This window comes from Ovis canadensis, chromosome 4 (genome assembly GCF_042477335.2).
Source record: "Ovis canadensis isolate MfBH-ARS-UI-01 breed Bighorn chromosome 4, ARS-UI_OviCan_v2, whole genome shotgun sequence".
In the NCBI taxonomy this organism is placed as follows: domain Eukaryota; kingdom Metazoa; phylum Chordata; class Mammalia; order Artiodactyla; family Bovidae; genus Ovis; species Ovis canadensis.
In genome coordinates this window covers 129,495,043-129,510,575 of record NC_091248.1, presented here as the reverse complement: position 1 = coordinate 129,510,575, position 15,533 = coordinate 129,495,043, and the positions used below count along the sequence as shown (strand labels likewise).

Here is a 15,533-nt window from a genome sequence, read left to right as displayed (position 1 = left end):
GTCTTGCATAGGCTCAGAAGAAAAGAACTGTCAACCCTCCAGGGCTGATTTCAGTGACTTTAATGTTTCCCAAATATGCATATGCAAACGAAAGTCAACCTTGTGTTCATAAGCTCTTGGAGGTGGTGGTGGTGGTGCATGCTCAGTCGTGTTCGACTCTTTGTTACCCGTGGACTCTAGCCCTCCGGGCTCCCTTGTCCACGGAATCCTCCAGGCAAGAATACTGGAGTAGAAAAAAAAAAAAAAGGAATACTGGAGTAGGTTGCCATTTCCTTCTCCAGGAGATCTTTCTTACCCAGGGATTGAACTTGCATCTCTTGTGTCTCCTCCATTGCAGGTGACTCACCAGGCTCCTCTATTCACGGGATTCTCCAGGCAAGAATCCTGGAGTGGGTTGCCATGCCCTCCTCCAGGGGCTCTTCTCAACCCAGGGATTGAGCCCTCATCTCTTCCATCTCCTGCACTGGCAGGCGGGTTCTTTACCACGAGCACCACTGGGGAAGCCCTGACTAGCCAGTGCGACTATATATTAATTGACTGCTCACATCTCCAAGGACACAAAATTTTAAAATTTTCACAGAGAAATTGTAGACTTCTGAGGAACACTGATACAAACTAATCTAATCTATACAGGTCAAAACAATTAGACAAAATATTAGCAGATCAAATAAAACAGCATTTTAGAAAAATAGTATAACTAAGGTTAGTTTATTTCAGGAATGTAAGGATGGCTCAACATAAGTTACCAATAATTTGATGGGAGAAAGCCATAGTGATCATGCTAAGAAATTATTTGACAGAATTTAGCAGTCATTTCTGATTAGAATAAAATCCTAAGTCAAAATAAACCCACTCTCAATTGCCATAGCTTTGGCCAGTCATTGAACATGCCAGAAGTGGACTCTGCTACCAAGAGAGAAATTCTGTTGCTCCTCCAGAATCCTCTGGCATTATTCTGACACACCCATGAGAAGAATTGTTTTTAAAGAAAGGGAAGGAAAATGAATGTTAATAAATAAAGGAGAAAATTTCAAGTGAAGGAACAGAAAGAAATGTCTTTAGTGTAATCAAAGGTATTTAGCAGAAGTCAATCACAAACATTAAAAAATTAATTCCTAAAAAAATAATTCCCAACTCATTCTACAAGGCCAACAACACTCTGATGATAAAACCAGACAAGGATGTTCAATAGCACTCTTTACAAACACTGATATAAAATTCCAAACAAAATTTTGGAATTTCAGCAAAATCAAATGCAATAATATATAAAGAGGATAAGGCATCATGACCAAGCAGGGGATATCCCATAAATGTAACCTCTGTTTAACATTAGAAAATCAACATAATTTACCATCTTTACAAGCTAAAGACACACACACCTCAATGCACAGAAAAGGGTGTGACAAAATCTAATATCCATCTGATGAAAAACTCCTAACAAACTAGGAACAGAAGGGAATTTCTGCCACCTGGAAAAGAGCATCTATGAGAAGCCTAAAGATAACGTCATACTCACTGGTGAAAAACGGAGTGTTAAGATCAAGAACACAGCAAGGCTGTCCAATATCACCCCTTCTGTTCAACACTGTACTAGAGATTTTAGCCAGTGTGATAAGCTAAGACAAAGAAAAGCATCCAGACTGGAAAGGAAGAAGGAAAAGTGCAGATGTCATGATCATCTTCAGAGAAAATCCAGTGAATAAATTTTTGTGATCCTGGGCTGAAAGCAGAAACAAATTATAAAAAATATTGAACTCCATTAAAATGAAAAACGTTTGTTTTTCAAAAAGCACTAACTATTGAGAGAATGAAAACACAAACCATGGACTAGGAGGAAATATTTGCAATTATATATATGATAAAGGTCTTACACTTAAATATATAAAAAATTTCCCAAAACTCAATAATAAGAAAAGAAATAATCCAATTTCAAAACAGGCAAAATATTTGAAGTTTAAATTTAAAATGGGCAAAATATAAAGAAGATACACAGATAGCAAGTAAACACATAAAGAGATGCACAATATCGTTAGATATCAGGAAAATGCAAATTGAACCTCAGTGAGATCCCACTACACACTCATTCAACTGGCCAAAATTAAAGACTGTTCACACTAAGAGTTGGCAAAAAGGTGGAGGAATTGGAAACTTCATAGATTGCTATAGTGATCAAAACAGTATGGTACTGGCATGAAAAACAAACACACAGATCAATGGAACAGAGTAGAAAGCCCAGAAATAAACCCACACATATGGTCAATTAATTTACATTACAATGAGCTCAAACAAATGAGCCAAGAATATAAAATGTGGGGAAAAGTCTCTTGAATAATTGGAAAAACTGAACAGCCACATGCAAAGAAGGAAATTGGATCTCTATCTTATACCATATTCTTAAGTTAATTAGAAATGAATGAAATGAATATAAGACCTAAAACTGTTAATCTCCTAGAAGAAAAGATAGGCAGTAAGCTCTTTGACATCAGTCTTGAATTTTTCTGGATATGACACCAAAAGCAAAGTAACAAAAGCAATAATAAACAAGCGGAACTGTATCAAACGAAAAAGCTTCTGCACAGCGAAGGAAACCTTCAAGGAAACAAAAAGGCAACCTACTGAACAGGGGAAAATACTTGCAAATCATATATCTGATAGGGTGTTAATATCTAACATATGTAAAGAAGTCACACAACTTAATAGCGAAAAAACAAACCAATCAGATTTGAAAATGGGCAGAGGATTGGAAGAGACATTTTTTTTCCCCAAAGAAGACATATAAATGGGCAACAGGCACATGAAAAGATGCTCAACATCACAAATCATCAGGAAAACTTAAATCAAAACCACAATGACATACCACTTCACAGCTGTCTGAAAGGCTCTTATCAAACATCCAAGAAGTAACAAGTGTTGGGGGGACGTGGAGAAAAGGGAATCCTTGTGCACCATTGGTGGGAATGTAAATTGGTTCAACTACTATAGAAAACCAGTATTGGAAGTTCCTCAAAAAATTAAAAATAGAACTGAGCCAGAAATTTCTCCTTTGGGTATTTATCTGAAGAAAACAAAAGCACTAACTCAAAAAGATATATGCACCCACCTTGTTCATTACAGCATTATTTACAAGAGCCAAGAGATGGAATCAACCTAAGTGTTTATGAGTGGTGAAGGGATAGAGAAAATATGATCTATATCTATCTATAAAGTTCATCCATTAAAAAGGAGGAAATCTCGCCATTTGCAAGAACATGAATGGATCTTGAGGGCATTTTGCTAAGTGAAACAAGTCGGAGAAAGACAAATACCACAAGATCTCACCTATGCATAGAATCTAAAACAAAGGAACAAGAAACAGTACCTCTCTCCCCAAAAAACAAGTTCATAGATATAAAGAAGAGATTGGTGGTTGCCAGAGGTAGGTGAAGGAGACACGAAAGCTACAAAATTCCAGTTGTAGAATAAATGTCACGGGGATGTAAGGTACAAGATGGCAACTGTAGCTGAAAACACTGTATGGCATATTTGAAAGTTACCAGAAAAGAGGATCTTAAAAGTTCTCATCACAAGGAAAAAGAAAATGTATTATGTATGGCGCCCCCGTGCTGGGTTCAGTCCCTTCAGTCTGGTCTGACTCTTTTGGACTCTATGGACTGTAGCCCACCAGGCTCCTCTGGCCATGGAATTTTCCAGGCAAGAGTACTGGAGAGGGTTGTCGTGCCTTTCTCCAGGGGATCTTCCTGACCCAGGGATCAAACCAGTGTCTCCTGCACTGCAGGTGGGTTCTTTACCACGGAGCCACTGGGGAAGCCCCTGTGTATGGTGATCAGTGTTACTTAGACTTACTGTGATGATCATTTTGCAATAAATACAAATATCAAATCATTATGTTGTCTATCTGAAATGAATATGTAATATGTAAAAAAAAAAAAATCAGAGGGAACATACATGACATTCCTCGTATCTGGCACGCTTCTGTAGTGGCCCAAGTTTTTACTGATAATGTGATTAAATCCATATGTTGAATATCCATGAATAAGTTCTGGGATTGAATAGTTAAAATTCTCACCTGAAAGAAAAGGTGTTAAGTCACATAAGTATAGGTTTACCACCGTCACATTGATAAAGGACAATAACAAAGATATCCTGAATTCACTCCCTGTATAACATGTCAGAGTAGTTTTTGTGGAACCTAAACTATGCCCAGACGACAAGGTTAAAATCAAAGGATTCACGCTGCTGCTGCTAAGTCGCTTCAGTCGTGTCCAACCCTGTGCGACCCCATAGACGGCAGCCCACTAGGCTCCCCCGTCCCTGAGATTCTCCAGGCAAGAACACTGGAGTGTGTTGCCATTTCCTTCTCCAGTCCGTGAAAGTGAAAAGTGAAAGTGAAGTCGCTCAGTCACGTCTGACTCTAAGCGACCCCATGGACTGTAGCCCACCAGGCTCCACCGTCCATGGGATTTTCCAGGCAAGAGTACTGGAGTGGAGTGCCATCGCCTTCTCCGCAGAGCCCTTAGCAAAACCTGAACAATGAGTTACCCTCAGTCATTCAGTCTCTCCAGAGAAGTATGTGCTCGGCCTCCTGGGTCACATCATGATTCACAACTGTCCTGTGAAGCTATATCGACTGAGGGGTTTAGGGAAGGTGAGAGCTAGTCCCTCTTCCAAAACTGTTTGAGAGAATACAACAAGATGACCGAGGACAGCCAGCACATCAGTGTGCAGCAGTGTTAGTCACTCGGTCGAGTCTGACTCTTAGTGACCCCACAGACTGCAGCCCAACAGGCTGCTCTGTCCATGGAATTCTCCAGGCAAGAATACTGGATTGGGATGCCACGGCCTTCTCCAGGGGATCTTCCCAACACAGGGATTGAACCTGGGTCTTGCCCATTGCAGGTAGACTCTTTACCAACTGAGTCACCAGGGAAGCCCATTAGTCATAACAATAAATAAAGTTGGCATAAAGTGAAAGAAAGTGAAGTCGCTCAGTCATGTCTGACTCTTTGCGACCCCATGGACTGTAGCCCACCAGGCTTCTCCATCCATGGAATTTTCTAGGCAAGAGTACTGGGGTGGGTTGCCATTTCCTTCTCCAGGGGAATTTTCCATTAAAAGATTTAAAAAAAAAAAAAACCTCTTAGATGGTAATAAAAACCAAAATGAAACCATAAAAGATAAATAAGATGAACTAATATGGTTAAAAGTGGAAGAATGGTCAAAGAATACAGGAGTCAAAATATTTTTTAAAGTATAGAATTCACTGGAAGGACAACACAGAAAGTCATTTTATACTTACAGTAAGTTACAATAAAGATTTAATAGTCATGAGCTTGTAGACATCAAATAATGCTGCAACAAAATGCTTAAAGAAAACACTTTAAATATATCAATATATACTGCCACAAATAAACAGAAACAGAATTTTTTAAGAACACCTGTGAATCAGAGAAAAAGTCAGAAACTGGAATGATGCAATTAGTTAAGTGTCCTTGGTAGATTTATATTGTGCTCTGTTTATGGGAGAATGAACTGTCTTTTCCATTGCCCCAGGAATGTCTTCCAAAACTGATATAAATTCTATGTTGCTTTTAAAGCGGGTTCCCATCAAAAAGCAGTAAACCTATTTCTTTTAGGTCCTCTTTCTTACACCTAAAAAAATCCTTGGCATGACACAGCAGACAAGCGTGGGGGTTCCCTGAAACATGGAGGTAAGGGGCCAGGTTGGCTAGGGGTCTCAGGACTGGAGGAAGGACACAGTGGGCTCCTGATTTCTTTGTTGCCTCCCGTAAATCCCAGACTTCAGGTCGGTGCAGTTCAGTTCAGTCGCTCAGTCGTCTCCGACTCTTGGCGACCCATGGACCGCTGCACGCCAGACCTCCCTGTCCATCACCATCTCCCAGAGTTTACTCAAACTCATGTCCATTGGGTCGGTGATGCCAGCCAACCATCTCATTCTCCGTCGTCCCCTTCTCAGACAGGGCGCTGTCAGAACCTGCAAGAGGAACCACTAATAGGCGCAGGCAAAACAAGCTCCCAGCTAAGCCTGTTCCACCTAGCCCCGGGGCCGGGAAAGGGGACAAACAGAACCACCGAAAACTTCCGGCAACAGCCGCTCTAGGCCAACCGGCACCAACGGGAGAACCACAGCGCCCCCTGTGGCTCCCAGGAATACACACGCGTGCTCAGCTGCTCCGCAGTATCCAACTCTCTTTGACCCCGTGGACTGCAGCCCGCCAGGCTCTTCCGTCCGTGGAATTTCCAGGCAAGAGTACTGGAGTGGGTTGCCATTTCCTTCTCCAGGGACTAATACATGATGATCCTAAATAGAAGCATGCCAAAAACCAGCTGCAAAAATACGTGAAACAAAGCCCAGTAGAGTTGAAAGTAGAAACAGACAAACCCACAATTATAATCCGGGTCTTCAACACCCACTCTTAACAACTGTCAGAACTACCAGCCAAAAATGCAGCAAGGATACAGAAGAACTGAACAATACAATCAGCCAACCAGATCTAATTGAGATTATATTTATACATGAAGCACTTCACCTAACAATATCAGAATACAATTTTTTTTTTCAAGTATCCATAGAGCATTCACCAAGATAGACCATATCCTGGATGATAAAATAAACCTCAAAGAAACCGAAAAGAATTGAAATCAGGCTCTCCTCCTCACTAGGGAGTAGTAAATTTTGCTTCTGGAATATGTGCTGTGTTCCATCATGTCCAACTCTTTCTGACCCCATGGACTGTGGCCCACCAGGCTCCTCTGTCCTGGTACTTTTTGAGGCAAGAAGCCTGGAGTGCATTGCCATTTCCTACTCCAGGGGATCCTCCTGACCCAGGGATTGAACCCACATCTTTTGTGTCTCCTGTTTTGGCAGACGAATTCTTTCCCACTGTGGCACCTGGCTTATTTTATAAAAGGCACCTTTTATTTTATAATGCTTCTTGAATAAAACCCTTCAAAAGAGAATAAAAATGTACAGCATGGTGACTACAGTTAACATACTCTATTATATACTGTATTGTATACTTGAAAGTTGCTGAGAGAGTAGATCTTAAAAGTTGTCATCACATGAAAAAAATTTAACTGTGTGATGATGGATGTTAATGAAATTTATTGTGGTAACTAAGTTATGACCAACCTAGACAGCATATTAAAAAGCAGAGACATTACTTTGCCAACAAAAGTCCATCTAGTCAAGGCTACGGCTTTTCCAGTAGTCATGAATGGATGTGAGAGTTGGACTATAAAGAAAGGTGAGCACTGAAGAATTGATGCTTTTCAACTGTGGCGTTGGAGAAGACTCCTGAGAGTCCCTTGGACTGCAAGGAGATACAACCAGTCCATCCTAAAGGAGATCAGTCCTGGGTGTTCATTGGAAGGACTGATGTTGAAGCTGAAACTCCAATACTTTGGCCACCTGATGTGAAGAGCTGACTCATTTGAAAAGACCCTAATGCTGGGAAAGATTGAGGGCAGGAGGAGAAGGAGAGGACAGAGGATGAGATGGTTGGATGGCATCATCGACTCGATGCACATGGCTTTGGGTGGACTCTGGGAGTTGGTGATGGACAGGGAGGCCTGGCGTGCTGCGATTCATGGGGTCACAAAGAGTCGGACACGACTGAGCGACTGAACTGAACTGATCTGTTTTGCAATATATGTGTGCATACGTGCCTGCTCAGTCCCTTCAGTCCTGTCTAATCTTTGTGACCCTATGGACTGTATGTGGCCCACCAGGCTCCTCTGTCCATGGGATTCTCCAGGTAAGAATACTGGAGTAGGTTTCATGCCCTCCTCCAGGGGATCTTCCCAACTCAGGGATAGAACCCGCCTCTCTTGCATTGCAGGCAGATTCGTTACTGCTAACCTCCTGGGGAAGCGCTTGTAATGTATACATATATAAAATCATCGTTGTACACTTAAAACAAGCTCAATATTATATACCAATTACATCTCAATTTTAAAAAGAATGAAAAGAGAAGGCACAGACTTGTGCAAAATATTTGCAACTCACGTATCAAAGGATTTGAAACTAGCATATATAAAGTCTTAGAAATCCCAATCTTTAAAGTCTTAGAAATCAGAAGACAAACATCCCAATTTGAAAATGGACAGGGGCTTCCCTGGTGGTTCAGTGGTAAAGAATCCGCCTGCCAATGCATTAGACACAGGTTTGATCCCTGGTCACAGAAGATACCACATGGTTCCGAGTAGCTAAGCCCAAGTGCCAAAACTACTGAAGTCCCAGCTCCTAGAGCCCAAGCTCTGAGATAAAGAAGCTCACACACCACAGCTAGAGAGTAACCCCCACTCGCCTCAGCCAGAGAAAAGCCCACGCGGCCACAAGGACCCCGCACAGCCAGAAATGAATGAGAAGATGGACGGAAGACTAGGAGAAGCCCCTTATAAAAGATGATGTGTGGCCATCAACCACATGAAAAGGTGCTCAAAAACCCTTAGTCGTAGGAAAATGCAAATTAAGGCTACACTGATACCTGCCATTTCTCACCCATCATAATGGCTAAACTCTAAATATCTGGCCAGGTAAGGTGTTGACCAATCTGGAGAAGATGGATTCTCCTCCACTGCTGAAGGGAATAGGCACTGGCACCCTTACTTTGGAACACAGTTTGTCATTTTCTTTAAAGGTGAGCATTTTGCTGTGGTTCAGTTGCTAAGTCATGTACGACTCTTTGCAACCCCACAGACGGCAGCAGCCAGGCTTCCCTGTCCTTCATTAACTCCTGGAGCTTGCTCAAACCCATGTCCATTGAGTCAGTGCTGCCATCCAACCCTCTCATCCTCTGTCGTCCGCTTCTCCTCCTGCCTTCAATCTTTCCCAGCATCAGGGTCTTTTCCAATGAGTCAGTCCTTTACATCGGCTGGCCAAAGTATTGGAGCCCTACCTTCAGCATCAGTCCTTCCGATGGCTATTCAGGACTGATTTCTTTTACGATTGACTGGTTGGATCTCCTTGCAGTCCAAAGGACTCTCAAGAGTCTTCTCCAGCACCACAGTTTGAAAGCATCAGTTCTTTGTCCCCCAGCCTTCTTTATGGTCCTATTCTGACATCTGTACATGACTACTGGAAAAAGCATAGCTTTAACTATATGGACCTTTGTTGGTAAAGTGATATCTCTGCTTTTTAATACACTGTCCAGGTTTGTCATAGTTTTTCTTCCAAGGAGCAAGTGTCTTTTAATTTCATGGCTGTAGTCAACCGTCCGCCCTGATTTTGGAGTTCAAGAAAACAAAATCTGTCACTGCTTCTACTTTTTCCCCTTCTCTTTGCCATGAAGTGATGCGACCAGATGCCATGATCTTAGGTTTTTGACTGTTAAGTTTTAAGCCAGCTTTTTCACTCTCTTCTTTCACCCTCATCAAGAGGCCCTTCAGTCCCTCTTTGCTTTCTCCCATTGGAATGGTATCATCTGCATATCTGAGGTTGTTGATATTTCTCCTGGCAATCTTGATTCCAGCTATAAGTCACCCAGACCAGCATTTCTCATGATGTACTTTGCACATAAGTTAAATAAGTAGGGTGACAATATACAGCCTTGACATACTCCTTTCACAATTTTGAACCAGTCCATTGTTCCGTGTCCAGTCCTAACTGTTGCTTCTTGACTTGCATACATCGAATTGCATAAGAATTTTCCACAGTTTCTTGTGATCCATACAGTCAGTCTTTAGTGTAGTCAATGAAGTATAAGTTTCTCTTGAATTCCCTTGCTTTCTCTATGATCCAATGAATGACAGGGGTTCAGATCATGACAAGACCTGGAGCTGACTGTGGCACAGATCATGAGCTCCTTATTACAAAGTTCAGGCTTAAGTTGAAGAAAGTAGGGAAAACCACTAGGCCATTCAGGTATGATCTAAATCAAATCCCTTGTAATTATAGTGGAAGTGAAAAATAGATTCCAGGGATTAGATATGGTAGAGTGCCTGAAGAACTGTGGACTGAGGTTTGTAACATTGTACAGGAGGTATTGACCAAAACCATCCCAAAGAAATGCAAGAAGGCAAAGCGGTTGTCTGAGAAGGCTTTGCAAATTTAGCTGAGAAAAGAAGAGAAGTGAAAGGCAAGGGAGACAGGGAAAGATACACCCAACCGAATGCAGAGTTCCAGAGAATAGCAAGGAGAGATAAAAAAGTCTTCTTAAGTGAACAATGCAAAGAAATAGAGAACAATAGAATGGGAAAGACTAGAGATCTCTTCTAGAAAATTGGAGATACCAAGGGAACATTTCATGCAAAGATGGACACAATAAAGGACAGAAATTCTAAGGACCTAACTGAAGCAGAAGAGATTAAGAAGAGGTGGCAGGAATACACAGAAAAACTATACAAAATCGGTCTTAAAGATTGGACAACCACTATCCTGTGGTCACTCACCCAGAGCCGGACAACCTGAAGTGTGAAGTCAAGTGGGCCTTAAGAAGCATTACTACGAACAAAGCTAGCGGAGGTGATGGAATTCCAGTTGAGCGATTTCAAATCCTAAAAGATGATGCTGTGAAAGTGCGGCACGCAATTTGTCAGCAAATTTGGAAAACTCAGCTGTGTTCACAGGACTGGAAAAGGTCAGTTTTCATTCCAATCCCAAAGAAGGGCAATGCCAAAGGATGCTCAAACTACCACACAATTGAGCTCATCTCACATGCTAGCAAGGTAATGCTCAAAATCCTTCAAGCTAGGCTTCAACAGTATGGGAACTGAGAACTTCCAGATGTATAAGCCGGATTTAGAAAAAGTGAAGCGTACAGCTTCCATATGAACCATCTATCCTATACCAAGGTATTTACCTAAGAGAAACAGAATGTTTTTATACAAAGACTTATATGTGAATATTCATAGTGGCACTGCAATTTATTCTAGAACAGCTACAAATACACTTCAAATACATGCTATACTTTGCTTAAAGAAAATGAGGAAGATATCCACGGAGGAGGAAGAATGGGGGTGATGTTTTTTTACTGTACCTATTAAAATTTATTTCTTAGAAACACAGAAAGCTATCTGAAGCAAATATAGCAAATTACTTTAAAATTCTCACATTTATGAGGCAAATACATACAAGCCTGTTTGTGTTATTTTCTCTCTGTGGTTATATATATATGAACATATATGAAATACTTCGTAATTTAAAATTGCATTGCTCTAAAAAGGGCAGTCTCTTCCTCTTCCCAGTCTTCAACTTATGGTATATTTTTCCCTTACTGTGGCTAACAGGGGAAATCAAAATACTTACCTAATCTTAACGACGACTTCGGTTCTGCAGGTTCATCTTCCCTAGCCCTTTGCACCCTCACGTTGTAAGCTCTCGGTATGTGCACTGAGTCAGCTTTGCTTCGCAGTTTTTCTCCAAGGGACCAAATTAATGGATTTCCTTTCTCCTGGGTCTTCTCTTGCTTCTTCACATGATTGTAGTGAAGATAAATACTAAAGACGGCTATCCAGATGCCGAATGTCAAGGAGGCACAGAGTAAGCTCTGAATTATAACATTTCTCATTGTAAACCTAGCATTTTTGAAGGTCCATTTTAATAGTTCCTAAACCAGAAGGATTTACGAGAAGCTGTATTAGATATTTTCATCGTTTGAGATCATCTACTTGGCTTAAATTCAGTTTACAGTGTTTTTAAAACAGGATCATTTTGACATCAGCGCTTATCTCCTACTTTGATAAGATAAAGTGTACCCTTAGGAAAAAACCTCTTAAAACTCCATATTCCTAAGATTTCTGCTGGGCTGTAGTTGTGCCATGCAGGATCTTCATGTCGAGTGTGGGCTGTTAGTAACAGCGTGTGGGATCTAGTTCCCTGACCAGGGATCAAACCCAGGCCCCCTGCATTGGGAGTGTGGATCCCCAGGGAAGTCCCCTCATAAGATTTTTTAAAGTCAAAATGTATAACATGCTGATAAAACACACAATATCATTTAAAGCCATTGACCCAAACTCCTGAGATAAAACTAAAGGAAAAAAATGTGAAAGAAGGGTTTTTCATCCCTATACGTGCTCAGCCCATGTAGGAGTGATAGCATCGGTCTTTGTTTTTAAAAAGCAGATCTGACGCTAGTCAGACTGTTGCTTGCTGTTGCTTAGTCGCTTAGTCTGTGCGACCCCGTGGACTGTCACCCACCAGGCTCCTCTGTCCATGGGGATTCTCCAGGCAAGGATCCTGGAGTGGGTTGGCATGCCCTTTTCCAGGCGATATTCCTGACCCAGGGATTGAACCCAGGTTTCCCGAATTGCCGGCAGATTCTTTACCATCTGAGCCACCAGGGAAGCCGAAGAATACTGGAGTGGGTAGCCTATCCCTTCTCCAGGAGATCTTCTCAACCCAGGAATCAAACCAGGGTCTCCTGCATTGCAGGTGGATTCTTTACCAGCTGAGCTACCAGGGAAGCCCCAATCAGACCGTTAGAAATGTATTAATGAAAACACGCAACATCCCATAGTGGAAAAAAAGTGGGCAAGGAGCAGTGTGAACCCCACTGATGGGACTGTGGAATGCTGCAGCCGCTTTAAATCTCGGTCTCAAGTCCACTCCTGGCCACCGGCTCAGTAACGTGGGCCAAGTCACATCATAGCTTGGCCGGGAAAGTGCAAGACCCACCCCCAGGGAGGAGAGTCTGTTCCTGAGATCTGCAGGGCCCAGGCATCACCACCAGTGGAGTCAGGGCCTGTGTCTGGGTGGAGTCCTGAGGATGCCAGGTAAAGGGAGTGGGCGTATAAAGCTGGATTCGGTAGTTTGCTAACACAGGAGCATTCTCTCAGGACAGAGGACCTAACACCCTCACCAAGATCTTGGTCGCACAATAAAGTTTTGCTGATTGAATGAATAATCCCTTCAAAAATGAAATACTCGATTAAGGAAAGAAGTATCGGGATTTCCTTGGTGGTACAGTGGATAAGAATCTGCCTGACAATGCAGGGGACACAGGTTCAATCCTTGGTCCTGGAAGATCCCACATGCCAAGGAGCAACTCAGCCTACTAGACACAACTACTGAGCTGCCATGTTGCAGCTACTGGAGCCCGTGTGCCTAAAGCCTGTGCTTTGCAACAAGAGAAACCAGCGCAATGAGACGCCTGGGCAACGCGACTAGAGGAAGCCTGCATGTAACCAACAGAGGCCCAGAGCAACCAAATAAGTTACTTACTTATAAAAAGAAGAAATATCCAATGTGTAAGAGAAGAAGCTAACTTCTAATGAGGGAAAATGGGCGGGTTAAAGGAACTGGAAAGAGAATGAAGCTTATGACCTATTAAATGTCATTTTAAGAGACTTCTGTTTTGAGGTTCTCCAAAACCCAAAAGCAATTAGAAACTAGTTAAAGGAGAAAATAGTGAAGGGAGGCCACCAAGTTTAGTGTACAAAATATACACATGAATTCATATGATAGATGTATCACTGAACAATAAATTGATATTCTCTGGAATTCTACCATACTAAGAAAAAATGGGAAAGAATAGGTATAGGTGTATGTGTAACTGAATCACACTGCTGTGTACCTGAAACTGACACAGTGTTGTAAATCAACTGTTTGTTGCCCTTTTGTTGCTCAATCTTGTTTGATTCTTTGGGACCTTATGGACTGTAGCCCACCAAACTCCTCTGTTCTTGGGATTCTCCAGGCAAGAATACAGGAGTGGGTAGCCATGCCCTTCTCCAGGGGATCTTCCCAACCCAGTAATTGAACCCATGCCTCCTGCATTGGGATTTACCGCTGAACTACCAGGTCTTCCCTATACTCCAATATAAAATGAAAACATATACATATAAAAAGAACACTTGGGGAAAGTTTTCTTAAGATGTGACCACATAAAAATCTCTCTCCCTCCAGACTTCTTATTTTACCAACATTATCCTACATTAGATTTTCTTAAAGCAGAGGAACATGGACCTCGTCTCCCATCCTCCCCACCCCAGCACCCTCCCCCACACTCCCGCAAAACACAGAAAACGTCTCCTACCAAGAGATAGGTCTGTGATTGGCTTTTCAACTCTGCCGTCTCAGAAGGAAATCATGTTCGATTATTTTCTTCACTAAAACTTACGTGCTGGAAAAATACAGAATTAATTTGTTAAAACATATTTCAAAGATAATTTGTATGTATAGCAAGTAAAATTTTAAATGCATTAAAAAAACCCCTTGAGTTAATGAAAAGAATGTAGTAAAATAGAAAAGAATGCTGCTAAAAATCACTAACACACGCACACACGCACACACACACCAAGAAGCCAAAGCCCTAAACTAAATCTGCATTTATGGTCACTGAGTTTTAAAATGTAAGTCTCTGAGCCAGGAAAACATGACCATGCTTTATGTAATGTCACAGCCAATCTTTTTCTGCCAATAATCAGTATTTATAATCCTTTGCTTTCCTGCTGCTGCTGCTGCTGCTGCTGCTAAGTAGCTTCAGTTGTGTCCAACTCTGTGTGACCCCATAGACAGCAGCCCACCAGGCTCCCCCCCTCCCTGGGAATCTCCAGGCAAGAACACTGGAGTAGGTTGCCATTTCCTAGAACAGTCTTAATAGCAACCTCTGCACAAGATCCTTTCCCTGATGAGGGAAAGATGGAAGGCAGGAGAAAGGGATGACAGAGGATGAGATGGCTAGATGGCATCACTGACTCAATGGAAATGGGTTTGAGGAAGCTCTGGGAGGTGTTGAAAGACAGGGAAGCCTGGCGAGCTGCAGTCCATTGGGTCGCAAAGAGTTGGGCTGCATAAGTCCATGGGGTCACAAAGAGTCGGGACTCGACTGAGTGACTGAACCCCAACGAAAGGTCTTTTCCAGTGAGTCAGCTCTTCTCAAGTGGCCAAAGTATTGGAGCTTCAGCTTCAGCATCAGAGTCCTTCCAGTGGATATTCAGGGTTGATTTCCTTTAGGATTGATTGGTTCTGATACTAGGAAGAGTTTTTTTTTTTTCTATGTTGCTTTTTGAATAAGTAGTACATTCATTTTGTATAGATCTTAAGAAGTACAAAAGGTGTACCTTTGTGGTATACAATGAGAACTGGCCCTGATTTTCAAGAACCAAAGTTATTACGACGCCGAGTAAGCCTCTTGGGTGGCATAACCCAGCCTGAAAAATCTGACCTTCTTAATCTTGATCCCCAGAGCCAGAGTCCTATTCAAGATTCAGAGATTTGATGCACTGCGCTCACTTTTTCTATGTGGAAGGACACCCCCTCCCCATCTTCCCACTTTTCAGCATATGGACCTCAGCCACCTACCACTGAGACAAACACTGGCCGCTATGGAGTCGATGTATTCTCCAAGCTGGGTCATAGGCAGATTTGGGCAGGACTCTATGCTCAACAAATGATCTCAAAGATGGAATTTCCTCCTGAATGGCTGACTCAGTGGCGCCTGGATTCTGAGCAAATTGCTTGATTGTTCGGGGTACCCTGCCTGCATGGCGGGGCTCAAAACACAGGCTGCCCCAGGCTGCCTCACAAAGCCCTGTGACATCATACAGGAGCTCTCCAGCCCCAGTGGCCCCTG

General features: G+C 42.2%; 1 protein-coding gene across 4 annotated transcripts in view; it reads right to left on the bottom strand.

Moving 5' to 3' along the window:
* Positions 1–15,533, bottom strand: part of GALNTL5 (polypeptide N-acetylgalactosaminyltransferase like 5) — a 108,088-nt gene that overhangs the window by 39,538 nt on the left and 53,017 nt on the right. For all 4 annotated transcript variants that reach the window (XM_069587186.1, XM_069587189.1, XM_069587188.1 and 1 more), the window contains 3 exons: positions 13,995–14,081; positions 11,267–11,567; positions 3,946–4,066 (listed from right to left, as the gene is read on the bottom strand). In XM_069587186.1, the coding sequence (XP_069443287.1) occupies positions 3,946–4,066; positions 11,267–11,528 (383 nt within the window). In that variant the 5' untranslated portion in view covers positions 11,529–11,567; positions 13,995–14,081. The remainder of the gene's footprint in view (positions 1–3,945; positions 4,067–11,266; positions 11,568–13,994; positions 14,082–15,533) is intronic.